Genomic DNA, 27,541 nt, shown 5'->3' with positions numbered 1-27,541 from the left:
GTTTTTTGGAAGCCGATCGTCCATTTCGGCTATTGGCATTGTTTCTGGGGCCAATCAGAAGCCGTGCCTTGGTTTGCAAACGTTGTGGAAGTCGAATGGACTTCCAGAACGGATTGAGTTCGTGAACCAAGGTACCACCGTATAAACTGAAAAGCATCATGAAATGACATGCAAGTGCCTCTCCTGTGGGAGCCCATTCTCCCATGCCCATTCACATACACCAGGACACTGCAGTCAGCCAAGCGATGAACCTTCATGTGTGAACTAGCTCTTGATGACTAGCAGCTGAAGGCAGCCAGTTAGCCCACTGGGAGGAGGCAATGCCAGCGGGGAGGAGCATCATTGTCAGAGTGGACTCACCAAACAGTACTTTGCAAGGGCTCCAGGGCTGGTCTGATGTGTCCCCCCCCCCCCCGCCTCCACAATTGCATGTACAGAATCTAGCAGTTGACTGTTTCTCCAGCGCTGGTGATAAGGCAACAGCTTCCACCATAGCCATGGGACCTCTTAGAAGATTTGCGGGGATGGTGGGGCAGCTGTCTCCCATTATATAATAGTAGGGCCCGACCTGGATGGTTGCTAAATTGGTGGCCTTGTCAAGCATAGTCTTCCATTTATTTGTTTTCAGGTCACAAAGCACTTGATCCATACAAGGGAATGGGAGAGTCGCTGCCCTTTTGCACGCATAGAGTGGACAAACAACTACTCTTTTCAACTCGGAGCTACACTGGGAACATTCCGTGTAGGGGGCTGCCTCTCCTGGTTGCCATGGTGACTGATCAGCAAGAGCTCCATCCTGGCTTGGCAGTGGGAGGGAGAAGGGCAAACTCTCCCTATCCCCTCAAGTGCTCTCCAAGGGCAACAGGTACACATAATCCTGGCGTTGCTGCGTTTTCAAGTCCCCGACGAGCACCTAAGAGCTACTAAACGGCCAACTCTAAGCTTTGCACCTGTTGTACCAGGAAGGCTCAACACATGGCTTCTTCTCTGATTAACGCTTTAAATTAAATCTCGGGGAGGGAATTGCTGGATGTGTTCCAAGACACCTCCGTTTGCTGCTTTGGCTCAGTTCCAGTCAGGGAAAACCCTTCCTTTCCTGCCAGACGTTGCCTTCCTTCTCTCGAAAATCTTCTGGAAGAGCAGCCGGAAGGATGACCACCAGCCCCAACTAGCCCATTTTCAGACGTTCAGTTCTACGGAGAGCTGAAGCTTCAAAGCTTGCTCAGCCTTGCGGGCCCATTGCTTGGAGGCCGCAGCATCAAGTGGAAAAAGAAGAATAAGAAGAGAAGATTTTGGATTTGATATCTCGCTTTATCACTACCCGAAGGAGTCTCAAAACAGCTAACATTCTCCTTTCCCTTCCTCCCCCACAACAAACACTCTGTGACGTGAGTGGGGCTGAGAGACTTCAGCAAAGTGTGACTAGCCCAAGGTCACCCAGCAGCTGCATGTGGAGGAGCGGGGAAGCGAACCTGGTTCACCAGATTACGAATCCACTGCTCTTAACCACTACACCACACTGTGTAAACAAATCGTGGCAGATCAGGGACGCACAGGCAGGGCCTTCAGATCCATACTATGCTCCTTTTTCCACATACGCAACCAGGGAACATGTGAACATAGGAAACTGCCTTACATTGAGTTCAGATCCTTGGCCCATATAGCTTAGTATTGTCTGCATTGCCTGGCACTGACTCTGTGGGATTTTAAGGCAGGAGTCTTTCGCCAGTCCTGCCAGGAGATGCCAAGGATTGAACCGGGGACCTTCTGCATGCAAAGCAGATGCTCCACCACTGAGCTATGGCCCTTCCTTGGGTTTGGCTCCTGGCAAGAATGACCCTACCATTATGGAGAAGGAACCAGCTGCCTCAGGCAGCAGATACTGAGGGACAGGGCCAGGCAGCTTACCTTGCGCCCCCCAAACTAGCCTACCTGCAAATCACCCAGCTCTGCTCAATCAGTTGCAGATGTTTCTTTTGAAATAAACAAATAAAAAGTCAAACCTTAAAGGTGCCTAGCACAGAAATCGTACAATTATTTGCCTGTAATCTGGCAGGCTTTATCCAGCTTTGCTGCCTGTTGCTGATGGGAGTTGTCCAAAACATCTGAAATAACCTGTATCAGGAAAGTTTTAATGTTTGATTTTTTAAATGTTTTTATATGTGTTGGAAGCTACCCAGAGTGACTGGCACAACCCAGCCAGATGGGCAGGGTATTATTATTATTATTATTATTATTATTATTATTATTATTAGTGAAAGCTGGTCTATTTCAATTCCAGCTTCTTGCTATAGTAGAGGATGAAAAACAAACAAACACCTGTTCAATGAAGATGGCCTTTCCTTCTGCCAAGGCATGGCAGATTGTCATTTAATGTACACTTCCACCAGCATCTCAAAAAGGTACCTACAACCACGGATTTGCTAATATGCAAACTTCATGAATCCCTTAGCTCATTGCAATGGGAGGCTGTGTACACATTGCAAGTTTAAAATGTTCTCCTCCCTTCTCAGCTCAGATTGAAGCTGCTTTATAGAAAACACATCCAGATGCATTATTTCATAAGAAATGACAGAATAACATGGGCTGCAGCATGGGTGCTGGTAGGAGTGAGTGCCTGTCAGCATATAACACCTCTGCTAAGAGATCTGCCCCGGTTGCTCCTGGGTTAAGTTCAAGGGGCTACTGTTGGTATATATAGGGTTGCCATATGTCTGGGAAATCCCGGACATGTCCTATTTTGGGGGGAGGGGGGAACTACATGCCCACCCGGTGGGATTTTTAAAATCGTAAGCTAATGTCCAGGTTTTGGGTTTCTTTTAAAAACAGTTTGTGTGCACAGGCTGATTGGGTTCAAGCTTGAGCTCTGGCTCTGGTCCGGGCTTGGTGGTAGCGGCTGCCCCAGGGGCGAGCAGGGGTGATCACCCCTCAAAAGTCCGGATTTTTACATTTGGAAATATGGCAGCCCTGTTATATAAAAAAACCACTGCTCCTATATCCCTTATGGGATATCCAACCGCCCGTATACAGGCCTTATGTAGGTTCTCTATCAGTAGGAGAAAATAACAGAGGCCAAACAGAGAATATTGAGAAGCAAAGTAGCTATTATGCCTGATCTTTATTAAACTGTTGAAACAGGGTGCTCACTCACCACACGCAGGAGGAAGGAGGAATCCAGAACAATGGTATGCAAGCCCCTATATACTTTTGAAATTGCCCACCCTGTAGCTCAAGACCCACCCACCCCCCCAAAAAATCATACATACATCACAGAAGGATCAAGACGCAGGGGCAGACTCGTTCCGTGTGTGGTTTACCCTTGAATCTGCCCTGCAATAAGGCAGATGGCAGCACGTTGAATCTAGCGAGGGTAAATGACTGTATTTAATTCTAAATTTGGTGTTGTTTTACTGATAATTCCGTCCGTTGTTTTATTCTCATTGGAAACCGCTTTCAAGGTTGCTGCCTTTTGCAAACGAGTGCTATTTTAATTTTATGAAACAAATAAATGTGGGTTGTGGCTAACTGGGTATGTAAACTAGCTTCCAAAACCAGCAGTAGACGCAGAGTAAATGGGAAGGATGTATGATAACTGGAAGCTTGAAGTGTTAGGAAGCTTGAAGTGTGAGGATCAGAGATCAGTCGCTGAGACAAAGGGACGCGGAAGAAGAATGCATCTGGATCTTGCCAGTGTAATTCTTGCTCTGGTGACCAGTGATGAATGTCTTTCTGTGTCTCTGGTCACCAGCACTAAACTGGCCTCTTCAAATTATCTCTTTTGCTATATATGCCTTGGAGGGGGTGAACACAGGAGGCAGCTGCATTTGCTGCACAGCGGAGAAAAAAGCACATGGAAAAAGCTTTAGCCTTGCTCGGCAGCTCACCTTACAAATTAATCTTCCTTCCCATCTGTCTGGTACAGACCTGCTTGGGCAGATCTGAGTGCTGACAAGGCAATGGATTGATGCGCACCTGCCATAAACCGCACCAAAAGCAAATGAAAGCCTTCGGTTGTTCCGTAAAGAGCGGCGAGAGGGCTGTTTCTGACAATTGGCCTGCGAAAGTCGGTCGCCTTAGGGCAGGAGGAAAATATTGCGATCATCTTTCTTCGCTTTCACTCAAGGATCCACCATGGGACCTTGTGGGAAGACAGAAGAAACAAGCCACTAAATTTTGCACCAGCAAATTCCTGCACTCTCATTTCAAAGGTTTGCAAATAAGGTGACTTACCTTTGAGTTACAGTGGTACCTCAGGTTACAGCTGCTTCAGGTTACAGACTCCGCTAACCCAGAAATAGTACCTCGGGTTACGAACTTTCTTCAGGATGAGAACAGAAATCGCGCAGCAGCAGGAGGAGGCCCCATTAGCTAAAGTGGTACCTCAGGTTAAGAACAGTTTCAGGTTAAGAACGGACCTCCAGAACAAATTAAGTTCTTAACCCGAGGTACCACTGTACAAAGGTGCTAGGCTTGGAAGCCTCTGAGCATGTGCAGAGCTCTGCACCCCAGACACCAGGGCACAGTTGCCTCCCCCCCCTTTTATCTTAATCACCTGCCTCACAGGGTTGTTGCAAAGAAAAATTGTGTGAGGAAAGGGATTGTATACAACACCTTCCACAGATAAAGGGAATAAAATGAAATTATAGCGGGAAGCTGCCTTGAGTCCCTGTCATGGAAAAAAAAGCATGAAATAATAATAATAATAATAATAATAATAATAATAATAATAATAATAATAGAAACTGTGAGAATGATCAGGAACATACCAGTGAGTAAATCCTATGGAACTAAGTGGGATTTAAGATTTTAGTCAAAATGCTTTGGATGGCAGTATGTGACCCAGGTTTGACCCAGTTACCTGGGAGTAAGCTCCACTGAATACAGTGGGACTTTCTTCTGAGTAGACAGTGTCAGGCTCCATTTACAATAAAGGAATCAACACTCTCTGTGTTTCCTAAGAAATGTCTGCCTTTGCAGTGAAAGACTTTAAAGTGGTGACCTTTTCCTTCGAAATTATAGGGCTTCTCAGCATCACCGCTTCCTTCATTTGGTGCAGGGATTTTATTTTCCATATAAACAGGACTGTTTTTGCACTGGCACACATTCTGGGATCAAGTCAGAAACTGGGAACGGCTTCTGTAATTCTGGACTGTCCCTGGGAAATTGGGACACTTGGAGGGTCTGTCTGTAGTAGAGACTGCTCTCCCCATTCAGTGCTTCCAAGGAAGGAAGGAAGCTGCCTGCTTCTTCCATCTGCCTCCTTTACCAAACTCCTCCATCAGGGCAAGGCCTCTTGGAGGCTTTTAGCCAGCTCGATAACAAAAGCACCCTAGCAGCTCCAGAGATGGAAAGAGTACACCAATTAAAGCCAGGGTGTCTTGCAGAGAGTGGAGAGGGTGGCCAAAGTACAGAAACAACAACTGGAGGGCCCTTGATCTTCTTTGCCCTGCAAAAAATGTGTTTAAGGAATGTGGAAAGGCGAGCCGGGTGAATAAATGCCACCTGGGCTTGTGGAAAGCAATCGGAAGCGACTCCCGAAGGTTGAACGTTTGTTGTGATCCGCACCGCGCCGCCATTTTGACCGAGGTACATCAGGACATTGGGTCTCTGCCCCAAAGAGCTTACATTCCCCGCACGGGACACAAGAGGACCAAAATATTATGCATCCTGTGCAGGGTTGAAAGCGATGAAATACGAGAGATGTGCAGTTGGTCCTCTGGAAGTTTTGAATGTGTGTTTTTCTTTTTCTAAGCAGCCACAGGGGCCTTCAATTTCGGAGAAGTAGCGCTAGGAGAGGGGTCCTCAACCCTGTACCACCCTCCTGAAAATAATGCAGAGATGGGGAACCACAGGCCCAGGACATGAAAGTGGCCCTTCAGGCCTTTCTATCTGGCCCTCAGGATCTCAAGCCAGCCCCTTCCCTTCTCCCCAGGCTACACCTCTCACAGAGCCTGCATTGCACTCTCCTCAAATATTTTTTGAACGGCTAGTCTGTGTTCTTGAATCAAAAGGAGATGCACTCTGCTGCAAGTCAGAGTGGATTGAGGGCCATGAGATGCGAGCACCTCCTGCCTGTCGGGAAGATCATGTTCAGCAGACCAACCTGTCCCTGCAGAAACACAGTCGCTCTGGCATGCAGAGGTTTCCCTGCTTCAATCCCTCGTGGCATCTCCATATAGGGCTGGCAACCTATAACCCTGGAAAGCCACTGCCAGTCGGCAGAGCCAGTGCTGAGCTAGACGGAGCCATGGTCTGACTGGGGATAAAAGGCTGCTTCCTTTGTTGCATTACTCATATCCCATCGGGCAGGCGTGAAACAGTTCCAGGGAACTTGCTCCCCTCGCCTCCCTGCCACAAAGACATCTCAGCTCCAAATGACAGATTTGGCGAAATCTGCCAATGGAAGCACCTTCGCTTCACCTTACCTTTGAGAATGTCCAACTATTGGGTGCAAAAGGTAAAGGACCCACGGAAAGTTAAGTCCAGTCAAAGGAGACTATGGGGTTGTGGCGCTCATCCTGCTTTCAGGCTAAGGGAGCTGGCGTTTGTCCACAGCTTTCCAGGTCATGTGGCCAGCATGACTAAACTGCTTCTGGCGCAACGGGACAGTGACGGAAACCAGAGCGCATGGAAATGCCGTTTACCTTCCTGCCACAGCTGTATCTATTTATCTACTTGCACTGGCGTGCTTTCAAACTGCTAGGTTGGCAGGAGCTGGGACCGAGCAACAGGAGCTCACCCCATCGCGGGGATTCGAACCGTCAACCTTCTGATTGGCAAGCCCCAAAGGCTCAGTGGTTTAGACCACAGCGCCACCTGCATCCCTTTTGCAGTCTATTGGGTGCAGTTGGGGAACAAAACGTGCTTTTATTTTTTGAAAACAGATTTATATTAAACTTTTTTTAAAAAAAATAGGAAGGATAAAACAAAAAGGTGACTATTAACAGGTTTTTTTAAAATCTCAGTGACTATACAAACTGATTAACCATTCATTTTTCCTTAGAGAGAAAATAACTCAAAAGATCCACAATCCAGAACACATGGGCAGGCATCTTTTACATTTGTGTAATCCATAAACGCTTCCCATATTTTCTCAAACGGGTCCTTCATCTTTTGCCTCCTGGTCAGCCCTTAGTGACCTTAGCTGTTGTGTTAATTTTTTAATCTAAAACATTTTCAAAGTTTTGGGTGTCACTGGTCAGTATTTATATTCCGAAGCGTTTTCCAGTCCCAAAACATTTGAACTAGATGGAACTCCGATGTGATCCAGGAGGACAAAGCGATCCAAATATTTTCACGTAGAAGCTGCCGTATTTTCCTCCTTGGCCAAACCTGCATAGAGAGCAGCCCTTTCCAAAGAACTCTCCTGAAACTTCAGTTCATTTTTGCAATCTGTCCTCATTCCTTCCCAGCGTCGCCCTCTCCCCCACCTGCTGTAGTTAGTGCTGCCAGGTATTTAAAGGCACTAACCTTTAATTAACTCTGTAATTGAAAATTTGAATAGGCACCAGAACTTAACACCTGACACATTTCACTGACAGAAAGGGAAGCGGAGATGCTTTTGGCGGGGAGGGGAGGGGTTCGAAATCTCAAATAAGGGAAGAATGACAACTAGCTTTGATTTTATTTTTAAAAGAAAACTATTGCTGATTGACTTGGCACAATTATTTCCCCCTTTCATATTTCCTCCTCAATTTTACTTAATAGGTATTATTTATTTTATACCACACCCTTCCTCGCAAAACAACCTGGTGAGGCAAATCAAGTTGATTATTGATTATGTAGGGTCCCGTCCCCCCCGCCATCAACAAGTTGAGCAGCCAGTGAGAGTAGTTCAAAGAAGGCTGAGTGGAAAAGATCAAACAGCAAAACACCACTTTTGCAAACTACATTAAAAAACTTTAGGGATGTTGGTGGCAGGCTTAACTCAGGTCCTTCTTCATGGCTTAATGGCAGAGGCAAAGTTCAGACAGCCTGCTAAGCCATAGTTTGTGCAAACCATAGTTTAGAACAGGCACCCCCAAACTTGGTCCTCCAGATGTTTTGGGACTACAATTCCCATCATCCCTGACCACTGGTCCTGTTAGCTAGGGATGATGGGAGTTGTAGTCCCAAAACATCTGGAGGGACAAGTTTGGGGATGCCTGGTTTAGAATAACCATGGTCTGCGCTTCCAAAAGTACAACAGGCAAACCATGGTTTAGACTGCGCTTCCTCATTGCTTTTCTTTTCGATTCACTTACTATTTCCAGCTCTACAGTGGCTTTTTGTGGCGAGACAATGTCTGTCAGGACACTTTGACAGTTGAAAATGTCGCACCACACCTTGGTGATCACAACAAACTGCAGTTTGCAAAGCTACTTCAAATTAGTACTGAACCAAAAGTTCAACTTAATGTGAGTGAATCCCAAAATAGGGTTAGTTTTCAAAAAAGGGAGGGGGAATTTGACAGCAGCATAAGGGCTAGGAGAAAAAAAAAGGATGTTCTTTAGCTATAGCCAGTTCCAGAGTACAGTATAGGAAAGTTCTCAGGAGCTCATCTTTGTTAGCCATAGTGCTGCCATGGAGTCACAAGATACCCCACTAAGTCTGAAAGACAAAGGCAGAGAGGCCGATGTTTACAAACCCCTACTGGAGATTATGCTGAGCTGGAGGATCTGCAAGGAAGCAAACATGTCAAGATGTTACATTTCCCTGGCCTGATGGGCAGCTGGAAAGGTAACAAGCCCGCCTTTGCCCAAGCGAGAGATGCACAAGGATCTGAAGAGCAAAGCAAACACAAATGTATAGAAGGGCAGGCACCAGATTGCTCCCAGGCAATAATGGGCCACGTTCCTCACTGAGACAGGCTGACTTGCCAGCCCGAGCTTTGTGGCTTACACAAATGTTAACAGTGCTATTTTAAAAGGGGAAAGCTGAAGGGCTGCATCTTGGGGATGTTCACGCGTTCACCTCTGAAACAGTGTGGTGTTTTTATGCTAGTGGATTGAAGAGAGACTTGGGTTTTCTGTCCACTTGTGGCAGGATGCGTTTTGATGTTGTGCAACAGAGGAATTCAGTGTGACAGCTGTGCTAGCAGAAACTCATTACAGGAAGTTGTGCTATTGTGGAACAGATTCAAAGGCAACCAGCTTGCGTATCATATTCTACAACAAACTTCCGCTGCCAAAACTCATCATGAACGCCTCCCTTGTTCTCTTATAATGGCAATGGCGCCCACCTGAGAGGTGCTGGAACTGAGTTCCAGCTGCAAAAAGAGCTCTGGATAGAACAAAAAATAATAGTAATAATTTTTTTTTTAGCCTATGTTGTGTGTTAATTGGCTTACCAGTGCCAGGAATTCTGTGTACCATTCTGTGAATTATTTCTGTTAAGTGAAAGATTATCACTGTACTTTTCTGCATCTCCGACTTCACTTCTTACAATTGCTGTCTTCTTCCCACAGATGTGTATATGTGTACCTGAAAATCACACATCTGATCAAATGTAGTCCTTTGTCTTTTAAGGAGCCCAAAGACACTTGGGTTGTTTTCAGGAATAGAACTGCGTTCAAATTTTGACATGCACCCTTGTGGGCAACTTAGGTTTCATATCGTGGGTGCAGGAGGTCTTGTTGAATCAGCCAAAGGCTTGGTTTTAGAGAAATGTTTTTGCCTGGTGCCTAGAGAGATGTAATGAAGGCACCACGTAGGCCTTCCTGGGAAGAGCATTCTACAAGCGGGGAGCTACCACCAAGAAGGCCTGTTCTCGTGTTGCTGTGCTCCAGACCCTGTCGCAGAGGAGGCACATGAAGAAGGGCCTCAGATAATGACTGCAGGGTCCAGGTCTGTTCATATGGGGGGAGCTGGTCCTTGTGATATTGCGGTCCTGACTGGGTGGGCCACTGCGCTCATTTTGCATTCTTCCTAACCGGTTCAAATCCAAACCCCATCTCTGTACCTGCCTTAAAGCAAAACAAGTTGATTCCAATCCTTCCCCTCTCTGCAAACACAAATAAATAAAAAAAGAGAAGCAAGAAAAGTTGGGGAGGGAGGGAAAAGAGTCGTTTTTTTCAGCAATGCATAACAAGGGCAGTCAGGAGTTAAAATGGCTGCCTGGTTGCCATGGCACCCTTTCTTTTAAAGAAGAGCAGAGTTGATTACAACATTAGGAACCAAAGAAGGAAAAATAATGGCATCAAGGGGAGGGAGTCAGACACAACAACATTCACTTTGGAGCTGGCAGCTGGACCGAAGGGGAGCAATCTACGCCCCATTAGCGCTCATGACAAAACAAAGTATGTTTGCTGGCTGTTCATTAACTATAAGCATCGGCTCTGCTCAGCTTTCTTGCAAGGCTGGCTTTGAGTAATCAGCCAACCTCCCAGCTGCAATGGTCAACATTTGTGGGTCGCAGCTGCGAGGTTATCGGGAACAGATAACAGGGCTGTTTAAACTGGGGAACTGGGGAGGGGGGACTGGGAGCAACCTACCTTCCGAGCTGCGTGGCAGGGTGTAGGGAAAAAAATTGTGGCATGCTCTCACACCCACCCACTCCAATTCCCTGAGATGTTCCAGGAACAGCCCTACCTCCTTCCAGTCATCTTTGGACAAGAGACTCTCCTCCACGTTAGACATTTAAAGCACACTGCTTCACCCCCAAAGAATCCTGGGAAATGTAGTTCGCTAAAGGTTCTGGGAACTGCACCTCTGAGAAGGTGCAAACTACACTTCCCAGGATTCTTTGGGGGTGAAGCTGTGGGCTTTAAACGTAGGGATATGACCCCCTGTTTCCTTCACAGAACAGCAAGTGACAAGTGTGGCTTGGTCATCAATCCCTCTTCCTGGGGAATTCCAGAGAGAAAATAGAGTAAAATAAAAATGTGGCAGCCTGAGAAACGAGACATTTAGAGGCGGCAACTTTAACCTACAGATTTTATAGGCAAGACTTGTTTGGATGATAAAAACAGCCGCTTGCTTGTTCTGTGACTGGGCTAAGCTCAAGGCCATCTCCATTTTGACATTTTGACAGAGGAATAATGGGCAGGTAGCGCTGCCCCCTCAAGATGGCTACAGGAGGTGCATCAGAAGCAGACTTGCACGAGCCCCAAACATAGTCTCTCTTCCTCTCTCTTTTCGACTCTCTGCTCCTGGTTCACAGTCTTCGTGCCTTTCGAGGCCGGCAGCCATTGTGTGGGATTGGGGTGTCATCTGTGATGGAAATCACCTCCAAGCCACCCATGGTAAGTCCTTTGATGGCTGCCTGAAAGAGAGAGAGAGAGAGAGAGAGAGAGAGAGAGAGAGAGAGGGGGGGGGAGTGTTTTTTCCACCCTTCAGACAACACAACATTTAGCTTCCTGCATGGGAAGATGAGAGAGAAGCTGACTCAGGCCCCATCGGCACTATACCTTTTAAAAAAGAAACACACTGTGGTTTCCAATTTAGCAATCATAGCTTCCCCTCAAAATGCCGTTTGTTAAAGGTTCTGAGAGTTGCCAGGAGACCCCCCTGCTCCCCTCTCGGAGCTGTAATTCTCAAGAGTTCCCTAGGAACTCAGCTCCGTGAGAAGAAGGAGGAGTCTTAACAACTCTTAACAAACTACACTTCCCAGGGTTCTTTGGGAGGGAAGCCATGATTGTTTAAAGCGGGGTGCTGATTGGGCCTTATATGGAATCAGACCACTTTATTGTCAAAATCAGGCTTTCCAGACCTTCCACCATCCCTGACCACTGGACATACTGCCTGGGGATGATAAGAACTGTAGTCCACAACAGACGGAGGGCATGGGGTTGGGGAATCCTGGGTCTACATACTGATTGGCAGCGGTTCTCCCAGCCTCGCCTGGAGATGAGCCAGTGTAGTGTAGCGGTTCGAGTGGCTGACTAGGATCTGGGAGACCAAGGTTCAAATCCCAGCTTGGCCATGAGGCTTGGGTCAGCCACTGCCTCCCAGCCTACCCTACCCCACAGGGTTGTTGGGGAGAAAAAGGCGGGATATAAATGCAATAGATGAATAAGATGCTGCATATTGAACCCAAGACCTTCCCTGACCACCTTCTAATCCGGTCTGTGGTGTCCTCTCTACCCTCTTCCCCTCTATTGCAGTTTGGTTTGTGGGGGAAACCCTTCTATTAGAGCCAAGCGAAAGTTCCCCTCTCTCCATGCTTAATTACAGCTTGGGGGTAGGCGGGGATGTTTTCAGGGGGGGCTACAGTGGGAGAGGGAAGGCTTCTCTCCGTGTGCTGTGGCCCCTGTGAAAATGGCACCCTTTGTATGACAATTAGGCTTTAGTGTGGGAGACGCAACTCTTCTATAGGTTCCCAATAGAAGGGTCTATTCTCCACCCCAAGCCTAACTGCTTCAGGGGTGTGGGATGGGGAAAATATGTATTTATTTATTAGATTTATATACAGCCCTTAAACAAAAGATCTCAGGGCGGTTCACAAGATAAAAACATGAGATCAAACCACAAATAAGTAGTTAAAAGAGAAACGAGAGAACAATAAGGTAAAGGTAAAGGGACCCCTGACCATTAGGTCCGGTTGTGATTGACTCTGGGGTTGCGGCGCTCATCTCGCTTTATTGGCTGAGGGAGCCGGCGTAAAACTTCCGGGTCATGTGTCCAGCATGACCAAGCTGCTTCTGGCGAACCAGAGCAACACACCGAAACGCCATTTACCTTCCCGCCAGAGTGGTACCTATTTATCTACTTGCACTTTGACATGCTTCAAACTGCTAGGTTAGCAGGAGCAGGGACCGAGCAACGGGAGCTCACCCCGTCGCAGGGATTCGAACCGCCGACCTTCTGATCGGCAAGCCCTAGGCTCTGTGGTTTAAACCACAGCGCCACCTGTGTCCCTTACAATACCCCCCCCCCCAAAACCACATTTTAAAGGCTGTAGAATATTAATCAGCTGAAGGCCTGGTTGAAGAGGAATGCTTTTGCCTGGCGCCTTAAGATTTGTAAGGAAGGTGCCCCAGGGAGAATGAACAGCAGCTAAGGAGAGATGGGGAGGCTCAGTGGCCAGCAAGTTCAGGCGGAAACAAGACTCCAAATTGAGGCTACTTCTTTTGCCACAGGTCAGTTTCTCAATGGAAAAATTTCTTGGCCCTTCATTTCCCAGAGTCACCTATGCATATAAATTAGCAAAGGCACGTTTTAAGGAAAGTTTCACCCTAGAACTGTGTCTTGAGCCATATAAGTTCTTGACAATCCCCACTGGTCCTCACCATCAACTGAAACAATCAGCTAATGTCCGTCCCCCACATTTGTTTCTGCTTCTACCTTTTCATTTTGCATCTCTCCTGCTTTCAAAATGTAAAAGGCTGTGTGTTCCTTGGGGGCAAGGGCAGAGACTTGCCTTCTTCTATTTTGCCACCCTGTAATGTGCCATCTGCACCAACAGCACCCAGGGTGGATTAAAATAGAATGGACTTAAGCTTGTAATGTCCATTAATTTCAATGAGCACAGCAGGACCAATGAGAATCCTCAGTAAGGAAACGCAGGCACTTACCAGGCGGCCAGGTCCTAGGCCTTTCACCACAACTCGGACGTGGGACACACCCTTCGCCGATGCTTTCTGGGTGGGGAAAACAAAGACGTTTTGCACATTTAGCCAAAGAGCCACCCCCATGTTCGGTCTCCACGTTTGCTGTTGTTATTAAACAGTTCTCAAGCACCTGACATTTTCTGAGCACTGCATATATTAAGACTGTCTCTGTCAGCAAGGTCATGCTCTCATAGACATCTCATCAAAGGAAAATGGAACAGGGAGGGAAGAGGAAAGCAAGCTGCTCCTTATCTGGTCAGTGGATGGGGCCAGGTTGGTCTGTGTCTTGCCTGGATTGTTTTTAAGCATCTTCACATTGTGCTTGAGCCAAAAATCACCCCTCCCCACCGGAGCAGCTTACTAAATCTATACAAAGACAGTCCCTCAGGCTTACAACAAGAGCATGAGCTTTGAATGTCATTGAGGTGGGCAACCTCCTAGAGACAAACCTTCCTGTTTAGGGTCAGTACCTGAAATACTATAATGATAAGTATATTATTATTATTATCAACATGCCCCCAGAATACAGTGGCTTGCGAGTAGAGCTCTCTCCATATCAGGAATGATGAAGGGGGGAAATTCTATGGTTGAGGGGGTGGTGGAAAGCAAACAATTTTAGGATTGTGTCTGCCATTTTGATGGTCATATTTCTTTCTATATATTTATTTACATACTTATTTGCCTTTCCTCCAAAATGCTCCAGGTGCAGTGCTTTCTTCTCCCCCTCCTCTGTTTTAACCTTCCAACAGCCTTGCGAGGTCTGTGAGGCTGAGAGCAAATCTCCCAATGAGCTTTATGACTTTGGTGGGGATTCGAACCCTGGTCACCCGGGTCCGGGTCCAATGCTCTAACCACTACGGCACAATGGATTAATGATTTCTTTAGGAAGAATTGGAAGTCAGCAACTGAGCAGCTGCTTGGTGGTGAAGAGGGAGAGAGAGCAGAGTGGCTAGATCTTGACTGCAAGGAAGGTTTTAGGAGTTGCATAAAACTGAGAAGCACAACAAATGCGGCTTAGGAAAGCAGCTACCGTCCGAGGGAAGGTTACAATCCTTGGCAGGGCTTTTCAGCTTAGGAAAAACGGTGAGTGAGGAGCAACGTGATAAGACAATGGGATGTTGAGAACTAAGTAGATAAGAAGTAGTTCTCCTCCCTCTTCGGTAATGTTACATTCCGGAGCCATTCAACAAAGCAGAACATTGGCAGGAGGAAGGCAAGCAAATCTTTCTTCACACAGCTGAGCTTGGAACTCACTGCCACAAGAGGCAGGGATTGCTAACACCTCGGATGGCTTTAGAAGAGTAGACAAATTCATGGAGGCTCTTGACAGCTAGTAAACCACAATGGCCATGTTGTACCTCCTCTGTCGGAGACCATATTGCCTCTGAGTAAGAGTGGTTGGGTACTGAAGGTGGGAAAAGTTATGACGCCTTCCAAGTTCTGCTTGTGAGCATCCCAGAGGCATCTGGCCGGCCCCTTGGAGGCCAGAATGCTGGACTAGATGGGCCCTTGGCCTGTTCTAAGAAACCACAGATAAGGGAATTACAGTGGTACCTCTGGTTATGTACTTAATTCATTTCAGAGGTCCGTTCTTAACCTGAAACTGTTCTTAACCTGAAGCACCACTTTAGCTAATGGGGCCTCCCACTGCCGCTGCACGATTTCTGTTCTCATCCTGAAGCAAAGTTCTTAACCTGAGGTACTATTTCTGGGTTAGCGGAGTCTGTAACCTGAAGCATCTGTAACCCAAGGTACCACTGTATCTTTTTTTATATAATGGTGATGGATTGGAAACCGCAGGAAAAGAGCTTTGCAGTTGCAGAGGTACTGACGGGGCTTGTGCAAATAGGCTCTAAGTGGTAGTGGTTTCCTCTCTATCATCCAGTGAGGTCCAGCTCTCAGGGCCTTCTGGCGGTTCACTCACTGCGAGAGGCCAAGCTACAGGGAACCAGGCAGAGGGCCTTTTCGGTAGTGGCGCCTGCCCTGTGGAACGCCCTCAGATGTCAAAGCGATAAACAACTACCTGACATTCAGAACACATCTGAAGGCAGCCCTGTTCAGGGAAGTTTTTAATATGTGACATTTTAGCGTATTTTTCATCTTTGTTGGAAGCCGCCCAGAGTGGCTGGGGAAACCCAGCCAGATGGGCGGGGTACAAATAATAAATTATTATTATTATTATTATTATTAATCATCCGCATTGCGTTATGGTAAAAGGGCATTCTGGGAGGAAGGGAACTGTAGGGAATTGGACTGGATGACGCTTCAGGTCCCTTCCAACTCTACAGTTCTATGATTCTATGAATTAAGATGCAAAAAAAGAGAGAGAAAAAGCAGGCTGCGGACGGGAATTATGGCCTTGTAATGTGAGAGAACTTGCTACATTTGCAAAACTGAAATGTTCCATTCTAGGGCATTTAATCCTACCATACTGGCGGTGCTGTTAAATGTCTCCTACTTCCAAACTGGCTACTGGCAACTTTCTAGAGAGAATATGGGATGCCCTGAATATAATATGGGAAGGTTGCCATCTAGTGGCTATTTTAGTGGTCTTTTCTTCTATAGCAATACTGTAAATACAAATCATAGAAATAAATAATTAGGGTGATAGTCACATGTTTGTCCTACTCAGAGTAAGCCCACTGAATTTAATGAATGTGGCTGACTTAGGCCCATTAATTTCAATCAGCAGGACCAGTGCTCAATATAAGTCACCCGTTTCAAGGCACACTGGAACTTTTCCCTTTATAATGCTCATTCCCGTTTTCTGAGCCCACTTAAAACATACACCAACACCCAGAAAGCTGTTAGCAAGACCCTTGGGACACCAAGAACTGACAATACACATCCATCATCTCTGCGCAGAAGCTCTTCACAAGCACTCTGGACTGAACTAGATGTAGGAGAAAACCAATTTTCATCTTGAAACTATGTGCAAAACTAAATAGGGTTATGAGTCAATCAAGTGAGGGAATGAGCCCCCAAATAAGAAGGGGGCTCTGTTTCAACGAGAGAGTGATCCCTGCAGCCCTTTTCTCACTGGCTTTAGTACTGTACTCAGATATTTCCTTTTACACTATGCAGCTACAAGCCTGGGTTTGCCACTGAACCAACGGCTTGTTTTCTATCGCTCATGCAAACATCTTTGTGATCAAGATCTTGCCGAGAATTGAGGGCTCCAATGTCTTCTGGGTGGAGAGGGGAAGATTTCAATAGCAAAATCACAGGCTGACAAACTAATGGAGGTGGTTGTTGTTGTGGAGGTGGTTGTTGTTATTACAGTGGTACCTCGGGTTAAGTACTTAATTCTTAATTTTGGAGGTCCGTTCTTAACCTGAAACTGTTCTTAACCTGAAGCACCACTTTAGCTAATGAGGCCTCCTGCTGCTGCCACACCGCCGGAGCACGATTTCTGTTCTCATCCTGAAGCAAAGTTCTTAACCCGAGGTACTATTTCTGGATAAGCACAGTCTGTAACCTGAAGCGTATGTAACCCGAGGTACCACTGTATTATTATTATTATTATCATCATCATCATCTGCTGGTTATTGGGTGGGAATACTGTTTTGTTTCTTGGAGGTGTCAATGTTTTCTATCACTGTTTTCTATCACTGTTTTCTATCACTGTTATTGGGGGGGCTGTCCCCCTTCAAATATTAACGTGTTATATGACCCCCTCCTTCCCCTTTTCTACAGTACAATGTACAGTGGTACCTCAGTTTTCAAACGTAATCTGTTCCGGAAGACCGTTCCGAATTCTGAAACAGTCAAAAACCAAAAACTCAATAGCCAACAATGAGGCCTCAGCATCTTGCACTCAGTGGAAGCTGTGTTTCCTGTTCGACTTCCGAGGTGTGTTCGAAAACCAAAGCATTTACTTCCGGGTCTATGGCGTTCGAAAACCGAAATGTTCGTCAACGGAGATGTTCGAAAACCGAGGTATCACTTTATTTATGAATATTTTTTTCAATGTCACTTGGAGACTCTTTGGGTGACAAATGACCAGTAAGTTTAACATCTAATAAAAATACTAGCATATATTAAAGGTAAAGTTAAAGGGACCCCTGACCATTAGGTCCAGTCGTGACCGACTCTGGGGTTGTGGCGCTCATCTCGCTTAACTGGCTGAAGGAGCTGGCATACAGCTTCCGGGTTATGTGGCCAGCATGACTAGGCCGCTTCTGGTGAAGCAGAGCAGCTCACAGAAACGCCGTTTACCTTCCTGCCAGAGTGGTACCTATTTATCTACTTACACTTGATGTGCTTTCGAACTGCTAGGTTGGCAGGAGCAGGGACTGAACAACGGGAGCTCACCCCGTCGCAGGGATTCGAACTGCCAACCTTCTGATCGGCAAACCCTAGGCTCAGTGGTTTAACCCACAGCGCCATCGGCATATATTACAGCTCTTTAAATGTGCAAAGAGTTTTGTGGTCATCATCTAGGTGCAGGATGCAAGTGAGGAGCTCTGTGCAAATAACACAGAGCCAACACACTGGGATTCCCCGCCTGCGTCAAGAAGATCTGTCCAAGCGGTAAAACTGGCCCCGCCCTTCCCCATCAGGAAAACCTTTGCCTCCAGGGGTGCCGCGACTTGGATTTCACTCACAGCTGCTACTGCGATCCCTGTGGTCTGTGCCGCAATGGCGGTGGCCTTCCTGGCGCTCTTGAACCCTTCGCTACCGCAGGTCGACAGGGTCAAGGCGACGTTCTCATGCGAGGTGATCAGGATGTGAGTACTGCAAAGAGGGAAGAGAAGAGGGCATTGTTTCCAGACTTCTGTCACGTCACTCCTCGCTTGCCTTTTCTCTAGACTAAAGAAACCCAAATGCTGTAACCTCACAGCGGAAACTGCTCCACCCCCTTCGTCATACACCTGAAGGAACGTCTCCACCCCCATCCTTCAGCCCAGACACTGAGGTCCAGCTCCGAGGGCCTTCTGGCGGTTCCCCCACTGCAAGAAGTGAGGTTCCAGGGAACCAGGCAGAGGAGGGCCTTTTCGGTGGTGGCGCCCGCCCTGTGGAGCGCCCTCCAATCAGATGACAAGGAAATAAACAACTATCTGCTTTTCAGAAGACATCTGAAGGCAGCCCTGTTTAGGGAAGTTTTTAATGTTTGATGTTCTATTGTGCTTTTAATTATGTTGGGAGCCGCCCAGAGTGGTTGGGGAAACACATCCAGATGGGCGAGGTATAAAAAATAAAATCATTATTAAGTTTAAGGATAAAGAGATACAACAAATACAATAACATCATGAAACACACCGATAAAAATTGTGACCCTCCCTCCCTTCTCTTCCCCAAAGCGTTATGCTTTTACAGAGAGATGGCTGAAGATTGTAAAGACATTACCAGTCAGCTTTCAGTATGACCGTCATATACTTAACCCTTGAATGTCTGCCAAACAAAGTCATATTCAATAATAACTCCAGTCTCATACATGCTTTAATTTTAGCTGTAATTCAATATCCTTGTAGATTTTTAATATTACAGAGGGCTACAGCCAATGGTTCTAAACATACAGCAAATAATTGGGGGGAAGGAGATGGGGGCATCCCTCTTTAGTCCTGCTCATGAGTCTCACAGAATTACAGGAATTAGTGTGAACCAGTGCATAATTTTCTTTATATAGAACCTCAAAGGTAAAGGTACCCCTGACTATTAGGTCCAGTCGTGGATGACTCTGGGGTTGCCTGCTCATCTCGCTCTATAGGCCGAGGGAGCCGGTGTTAGTCCGCAGACAACTTCTGGGTCATGTGGCCAGCATGACTAAGCTGCTTCTGGCAAACCAGAGCAGCACACGGAAACACCATTTACCTTCCCACTGGAGTGGTACCTATTTATCTACTTGCACTTTGTGCTTTTGAACTGCTAGGTTGGCAGGAGCAGGGACCGAGCAACGGGAGCTCACCCCATTGTGGGGATTTGAACCGCCGACCTTCTGATCGGCAAGCCCTAGGCTATGTTGTTTACACCACAGTGCCTCCTGCGTCATATAGAACCTTAATGGCATGAATAAACAAAGGCCCCATTTGATATATTTTTTGCAAAACGTTGTGTAAAACCATCCACAGTTAAGTCAGGTTGGCTCTCACCTCAGACATTTCCATGTTGTCTTTATTCAGCCCCATCACTAAAGGGGGACAGATCCTCACCCCAATCTGCAGGCTCGGGGCAAATCCACCACAGATGGAAAAACGTGCCACTTACTTGTTATATGTAGCTTTGATGTGAGCTATTGGGATCTCTTCGAACTTCTTCCCATCCCACCGCAGAGCGCTCCCTTTCCCTGGTGCCGGGGGGTAAAAGCTGAAAAGTGAAATGGGAAGGGAGAATGTAAAGTTTTGATGTAAGGCTTAACACGGTCTGGGCATTCAGAAAAGAACCTCTGTGCGGCCTGGGGAGGTTTAAGAAGTCTTAACAGCAAACAGTGCACTTGGCTTACTCTTGCTTCACCTTGCCCATTCTCCTACCTTTAAGATGCTCAGCTTTAGTGAAATTAAATTGGGACTAAGCAGGCATCTCCCCCACTCTAATTTCATTAACTCATTCACAGGTGGTCTAGCGACTGACATCTATCTGGCTGCAGCCTCCAGCTTTCTTAAACAGACAAGCAGAAGAGCTTATATACTGCATTTACAGCCAATCTTTTTCTCCAAGGAGTACATGGTTCACCCCCTCCAGAGTTAATCCCTGCAACGACCCGGTGAGCTAGGCTAAGAGGCTGTGACTGGCCCCAAGTTACCCTTTGAGCATCATGACTGAGTGGGGATATGAACCCTGATCTCCCAGGTCCTAGTCTGACACTCTAACCACTGAACCATACTGGCTTCCTACAGTACTTCTGTTAACGGGGCAGCTATATAAATCACGTAGGTTAAAAAAATATATAGGGAAAGCAAAATGTCACTTAGAGAAGGATCTCAAATATTTTCCTTGAAGCTTGAATTTGTTTTATTTTATTCTGGATTGGTTTATTTGATGTTTTAATGTGCTGTAAACTGCTTTGAGAATTTTCCTGTAAGCTGCACCCGCAAATTAGCCGCACCTTTAAAATTCAAGGTGGTGGTGGAGACAATACCCAAATATGAGCCGGTTCCTTAAAGTTCCGCAGGCACTCACACCCATTCTGTTTTACCGTATGTCTGTTTCAGCAGCGATATCGGAAAAGCCAATTTTTGTAAGTTCGCAAATTTAAGCCGCACTTTAACTTTTCACGGTCGGAATTTGGGGGGGAGGGAGTGCGGCTTATATTTAGGCCAATACGGTATAAAGCGGTATGAAAGTGAAATGAATAATAACAGCAGCAATAAATTTCATTTTTAAAAAATGGTGCCAGACAATTCATGGCAGCGATTGTAAACTAGGTTTAAGGTGCCATTTGGAGATGAACTTATATATCTGCATTTCTAACACCCCACTTAAGCCATTTTCCAGAACAGACATCTCCATTATCATTGGCAGCTACTTTATTTTTCTTTACCTGAAGATGCAAAAGAAGGGCAGGAAATCTAGGGAACTTTAAGGAACTGGCTCATATTTGGGTATTGTCTCCTAGTCCACCACCACCACCTTGAATTTTAAAGGTGCGGCTAATTTGCGGGTGCAGCTTACAGGAAAAATCTCAAAGCAGTTTACAGCACATTAAAACATCAAATAAACCAACCCAGAATAAAACAAATTCTTTTTTTTATTCAAAGTTATAACAAAACATATTATCCAAAAACATATCCTTATTTCCCCCCCATTTTTCCTCCCCCCCCCCCACAGAACCCCCACCCCCCGACTTCCCTCAGTTCCAGTCTTTGGTTTCTCCAATAATGCTATTTTCTGCATGCTACAAAGTTGTATAGATCCTCAAACTGTTTAGCTGATTATTATCAGTAAAAAAATTGTGAATGTTTATTCAAAACCTGCCAAGGAGTCCAGTGAGGTAAGCATCTCCATTATCAATGGCAGCTATTTTATTTTTCTTTACCTGAAGATGCAAAACAAGGGCAGGAAATCTAGGGGAGGGACCGTAACTCAGAAGTAAGGTGTCTGCCCTGCATGCAGAAGTACCTGAGTTCAATTCCTGCTATCTCCAGGTAGGGCCAGGAACACCCCTTGTATGAGATCCTGGAAGTCAGTGCAGACAATACTGAGCTAAATGAACCAATGGTCTGACTTGGTATAAGGATCCTATAGGTACCGTCCCTCAGAGTGGTTTTGTATCACACTGCAAAATTCAGAGGCTTGGCAGCACAGTGACACCTGAAGCCAAATCAGAGTGAGGGCAGTCCTCCTAGCTCTCACTCTGTCTTTAAAGGTAAAGGGACCCCTGACCATTAGGTCCAGTCGTGACCGACTCTGGGGTTGCGGCGCTCATCTCGCTATATTGGCCGAGGGAGCCGGTGTACAGCTTACGGGTCATGTGGCCAGCATGACTAAGCTGCTTCTGGCGAACCAGAGCAGCGCACGGAAATGCCGTTTACCTTCCCGCCGGAGCAGTACCTATTTATCTACTTGCACTTTGATGTGCTTTCGAACTGCTAGGTGGGCAGGAGTTGGAACTGAACAACGGGAGATCACCCTGTCGCGGGGATTCGAACCGCCGACCTTCTGATTGGCAAGCCCTAGGCTCAGTGGTTTAACCCACAGCGCCACCCGCATCCCTTCACTGTGTCTTTGCATGGACACTAAAGAAGAACAGGCACACAGCAGGAGCGAAGTCACTGCCAGGACCACAAACACTGGGTGAAGGAGGAGAGGGATGTGTGCAAACTGGGACCTCCTGGGTGCACACTGGCTCTCTCCCCGAAGTTCAGTTGAAACATGTGAGACTAAGCTGCAAACAAAACAATTTCAAAGCATTTCACACAATTCTAAAGGCTGTTTGCAACCACAGGCAGAAAGATGCAACTCCAGAAGAGCCGATATCAATAAGCGATCTTCTGGAAAGGGACTCCAGAAATCTGTTTTCAAATTTCCTATGGTTTCTGCGTGTTCCTTAAGGTGGTCCCTTTGGGTCACAGGATACTGGGCCCTCTGAATGTCACAACAGCAGTGCCTCATGCCTTTTTTCGAAACCGCGCGAAACGACGCCTCACCTGAAGTCGCTGTTGTTCGCAGCTTCTGCCTCTTCTTCAGCAGCTGGGCTGGTGGAATTCCCAGTTTGCCCTTGAAGTCTCTGGATACTTGTCTGCACACCGCGAGACAGGGTAACCCTGCAGTTGCCATAAGGAGAGAGAAGCCGGAGGTTGCAGGTTAGCAGAGCTAGAGCAGTGACTGAAAAAACAACACAGTAGGCTGATGGAGTTTTAAAAATTAATTTTCAGGACTGGCCAATCAAATTCCACCTGCTGATAGTCGCTCGATTTAAAGGATGGGGGCACTTTTAAAAGGCAAAATTTGTACCTGCAACAAAAATGTTGCAGTGCAGAGTGTTCCTTTTCAGGGTGCCCAGCTATGCCTTCCAGGATGTTCCCCCTTCTAGGTTCCCTTCTGTTCCATCTCCTCTAGCCCCCCCCCCTTTCCCCTACCCCTGAGTATTCTGTGACTACCAAGCAATCTCCCTCCTTCCACAAGTTATTTTGTACTTCTGAAGCTCACTCAATTTCACCGAAGCATCCTTCCTGAGTGTGGATACTGCCATTTTGTCTATGCAGGAGGCCACAGTGGGAGGGTTCAAGTCCTGCAATTGCGCTCACTGGGTAGCCTAAGCCCATCACACTCTCTCGTGGCGTGAAGAAAGGAAATAGATGGATTTTTGCTCCCCTCCTCCTAATTGCATAATACTAGAGCCTAGGGACTGCCCAGCGAAGCTGAATGTTGGATGATTCAGGACAGAAAGGCATGAAGTACTTCTGCATGTAGCACTGGGCTAAACTCTGGGACTCGCTCCCACAAGATGCAGTGAAGCCTCCAAATACCAGTTGCTGCTGGAAATCACAAGTGGGGAGAGCGATGTCACACTCAAGTCTTGCTTCCTAACTTCCTACAGGCATCTGGGTGGCTACTGTGAGAATCGAATTCTGGATTTGATAGCTGCCTTGGTCCAATTGAACAGGAAAGTACTTGTAAATGATCTACCATGCAGGGCAGTTGTGAGAATAAAACAAGGAGGAGCAAGGGTAAGAGAAGAAAACTCACATATACTGCCCTGAACGATTTGGAGGATGCTTAAGGGTTTGTTCTTGTTTTTTTAAAGTAGTAAATAAATCAACAACTGGTCCACATAGAGAGAAAATATATAGATCAAAGCCTCACTGTTGATTTTCAAACTGACCCACCTCACAAGGCTTCCCCCCCCCCCAAAGTGGTTTTCAAAAGGCCATCAGAATTGTTTGATACATTTGCAAGACATTTACGACTGTCATTCCAGCGCACCAAAAGAGGGAATTAAAAACCAGACATCACTTGAAATACTAGTCAAGAATAATAAAAAGGGCAATCAGTTGTGTATTTTAACACCCACTCCCTGAAAACACCTTCTTAATTCAAGGATGTCTAGAATGAATGGGGTGGGAGTGGGGGGAACCCATGCCTTGTCACTTCAATAGGAAGAGGGCCATTTTCACTGCAAGTCTGTATTGCTACTTCAACAGCATACGTTATGAAGAGTGTATACAATTAAGAATATCACCCACAAAAGAAGTTCATCTGCAGACCTTGTCCAACCACGCAACATTGTGCAACCACTCCTAGCAATTAATTAAACGGGCTCATCTATAACCTTGCTGAACAGGATGGAGAGGAAGAGATTGCTATCGCTTCAGCAGATTGCAAGCGTTTCCATGTGAACCAACGGCCTTGCTGCAATAGCCACCAATTCCTGTGACATGAGTAGAGCTGGGAGGATTTTAAAAAACAAACCAACCAAAAAAACACCAATGCGTCTCACAGCTCTGGGGATTTTAAAATATTTGATTGGGTTTAATAGCATTTTTTAACCTGCTGGTAAGTGCAACGGTGCCCTCACAAAGAGTACAGCGGAGTTGAGTGCTTAATAAAAAGTTGCAGCAGAAGAATAGGAGAATCTGCTCCAGAGATGCAAGCGATGGATGGATATCAATTAAAGGTAGCCATGAAGAGGAAGGTGTTCAAAAGGCCTCCCAAGTGCCAGAGCTGAAGGGGAAAGTCCATGATTGTTTCAGGACCCTTGCTGAGTAGCGCCCATCTCCTTTGATCACCATCCTAAAAGGCAGGCACTGAAGAAGGACCCTTGGTAGATCTCAAGTGTATGGGCAGGGTTATATATGTCAAGGTGGTCCTTCACAAGACCTGGGCTGTAATATCTTCATCCCTGGTCTACCTACCTACACAACAAAACAGTATTAGTGGTTCCAACAGACGAGAAATTTAGTAGCATCTGGAAGGGAAAGAGATGTGTCTGAAATACTACAGTGGTACCTCGGGTTAAGTACTTAATTCGTTCCGGAGGTCCGTTCTTAACCTGAAACTGTTCTTAACCTGAGGTACCACTTTAGCTAATGGGGCCTCCTGCTGCCGCCGCGCTGCCGGAGCACTATTTCTGTTCTCATCCTGAAGCAAAGTTCTTAACCCGAGGTACTATTTCTGGGTTAGCGGCGTCTGTAACCTGAAGCGTCTGTAACCTGAGGTACTGTACCACTGTACTGAACTACAGACAATTCTCAGCTTATGCAAAGGCTGCGTTCCAAGAATAGTGCATAAAGCTAAACTTGTGTATAGCTGGAGCACATTGGATGCAATGGGGGTGGGGATTGCCAAAGTCGTCGCCCCCTCCAGATGCCTGCCCCCTTTTATTTTTGCCAAGCACACAGAGCTGAATGTGCAGAAGTTAAATGTGCAGTTGTGAGTTATCAGCCTTCCCTAACTTGGTATCCTTGGTGTAGTTTTGGACTACAACTGCTGGCTGGGGCTGATGGGAGCTGCAGTTCAAAACATCTGGAGGGCACCAAGTTGGGGGAAGTTGGTAATGAAATGACACCCGCCCTGTGGAACGCCCTCCCATCAGATGTCAAAGAAACTAACAACTATCTGACATTTAGAAGACATCTGAATGCAGCCCTGCTTAGGGAAGTTTTTAGTGACTGATGTTTTAATGTATTTTTAATCTTTTGTTGGAAGCCGCCCAGAGTGGCTGGGGAAACCCAGCCAGATGAGTGGGGTATAAATAATAATAATAATAATAATAAAGCTGTATGAACATATGAATCTGCTATGTATCCAGCACGGTCATCTGAGATAACCTGGTGGAAGCAGTGTTCCCATTGAGCAGGTTTTAAGACCATAAGAGCCTGCTGGATCAGACCAATGACCCATCTAGCCGAGTTTCTCACAGTGTCTTTAAAATGCTGTGTGCTACTGCCAGTAGTTCCAGATGGGCTGAGGTAAGGAGCATTTTCCCAAACCTGCTACCTAGGATGCTTTTAATGGAAGATGTCTGAGACTGAACATGGGACTTTCTGCAGGGCTCTCCCCCACACAGATCTATGGGTCCATCCTTTAACTAAATCACTTTACTCTCTCAGTCAGGCTGATAAAGCCCAGAGGAGGCTCTCATCCCGTGTTCTTGAGATAAACAGATTATTGTACTAAAGCGGGGGGGGGGGGGCGCAGCTTCTGAATCGGGGAGCAGCGCCCAAAGTGACTGAGGTGGTGGTACTCAGCTATTTCCGGTGGGCCACAAACCCAGCCCAAAAGTTGCCTCTCAAGATCCCTGCTTGAGAGATTGCACACGAGCGACTGGGTGGAGGTCATTGAGCATGGCCAAATAGGGATTCGAACCTGGATCTTCCCAAGTCTTAGTCCGCCACTTTTTTCCACTAGCTTGTGCATCCACGATGCTGCAAATCGTTAATAGAATCACTGGGTACAGACGTCCCCCAGCATGGAGGCATGGGTGAAAGCTCCACTGGTTGGATTTCTGCCTTCCATGCAAATTTTAAAGGCAGAAGAGCTCTGAAGGGAGACAAACCGCCTGGCATCCCCAACAGCAGCCTGCCCAGTGATGGCAGATGCTCCACCTGTTGGATTTCTGCCTTACCTACTGACTTCAAAGGCAGAAGGGCCTTAAAGAGAGACAAACCACCTGGCTCCCCAATAGCAGCCTGCCCAGCGATGGCAGATGCTCCACCTGTTGGTTTTCTGCCTTCCCTGCAAATTTTAAAGGCAGAAGGGCCTTGAAGGGAGACAAGCCGCCTGGCATTCCCAACAGCAGCCCTCCCAAACTGAACCTCCAGAACTTTCCTCCCGACCAACCCAGCCCTTTCCACCCCGGCCTGCGACTTCTTACCCCGAGCCGCCCCCCAAAAGCCCTCGCCGGGCATGCGCCAACCAAGGAATCATGATCCTTCCCCGCCACCGTCTGGATCCCTCTCGCCGGGCACCGCGAAGCTCTCAAAGGACGGTAGGGGCGGCGCTACAGCGGAAAGCTCTTCTCGCGGTTATAGGCGATGGCAAAATGGCGGCACCCTCTCTACGTACAGAGCCCCTGCGTACGACTAATCCTAAAATGGCGGCGCCCAGACCTGGAAAAAGCGTGGGCGGAGAACGTACGGCGCCCGGGCCTCGACCATGGTGCGTTGTCGCCCCCTGCTAGCCAGCAATGGAAACTAGAGACGGATTTCCACCATGGAGATGGGAATTTCCTAGAGCTACAGGACGTAAACGTAACGAAAAGTCATAAATATATTAAAGAAGAGTGATCATATCATTGTTCGAACACGGGTCCATTTTCGTGGAGAAATTTCTTTTAAGTTCTTTTACCTTCTTGTGAGTCGTATTGAGACTTTATTGTGTGTGTGTGTGAAAAACGACACAAATAATAGTAATTTTAAGAACCATTCTAAAAATAAAGCAGGGGCAGCTATTATGGTGACTGTCAGACTAGGACTTGGGAGGTGAGGGTTCAAATCCTCATTCGCCCATGAAGCTCACTGGGTGACCTTGGGCCAGTCACTGCCTGTTCAGCTTAACCTACTTTGCAGGGTTGTTGTGAAAATAAGATAAGGACAGGGCGTTGCACTTCTTGGCGGAAAGGCTAAATAACTG

General features: G+C 46.7%; 1 protein-coding gene across 1 annotated transcript; it reads right to left on the bottom strand.

Annotated features, from left to right (window-relative positions):
• Window positions 1-10,899: 10,899 nt before the first annotated feature.
• On the bottom strand, window positions 10,900-26,943 carry MRPS11 (mitochondrial ribosomal protein S11). The gene is made up of 6 exons (XM_080980595.1): window positions 26,784-26,943; window positions 22,615-22,731; window positions 19,736-19,834; window positions 18,136-18,265; window positions 13,493-13,558; window positions 10,900-11,241 (listed from the first exon to the last, which is right to left on the bottom strand). Exons 1-6 carry the CDS (start codon window positions 26,834-26,836, stop codon window positions 11,134-11,136), a joined length of 573 nt encoding a protein of 190 aa, XP_080836721.1. The 5' UTR covers window positions 26,837-26,943; the 3' UTR covers window positions 10,900-11,133.
• Window positions 26,944-27,541: the final 598 nt, after the last annotated feature.

Source organism: Podarcis pityusensis (genome assembly GCF_964106645.2).
Source record: "Podarcis pityusensis genome assembly, chromosome: 14".
NCBI classification, from domain to species: Eukaryota; Metazoa; Chordata; class Lepidosauria; order Squamata; family Lacertidae; genus Podarcis; species Podarcis pityusensis.
The sequence above is the reverse complement of the archived record's forward strand: the minus strand, read 5'-3'. Positions and strand labels throughout refer to the sequence as shown.

Bases quoted from the DNA above. Each gene is read 5' to 3' on its own strand.
- MRPS11 (XM_080980595.1), bottom strand. From the start codon at position 26,836: ATGATTCCTTGGTTGGCGCATGCCCGGCGAGGGCTTTTGGGGGGCGGC. The intron at 18,266-19,735 runs GTAAGTGGCACG...CCCTCTTTGCAG, and splicing joins ATCAAAGCTACATATAACAA to TACTCACATCCTGATCACCT. The intron at 13,559-18,135 runs GTGAGTGAAATC...TTCCCCACCCAG, and splicing joins CAGGGATCGCAGTAGCAGCT to AAAGCATCGGCGAAGGGTGT.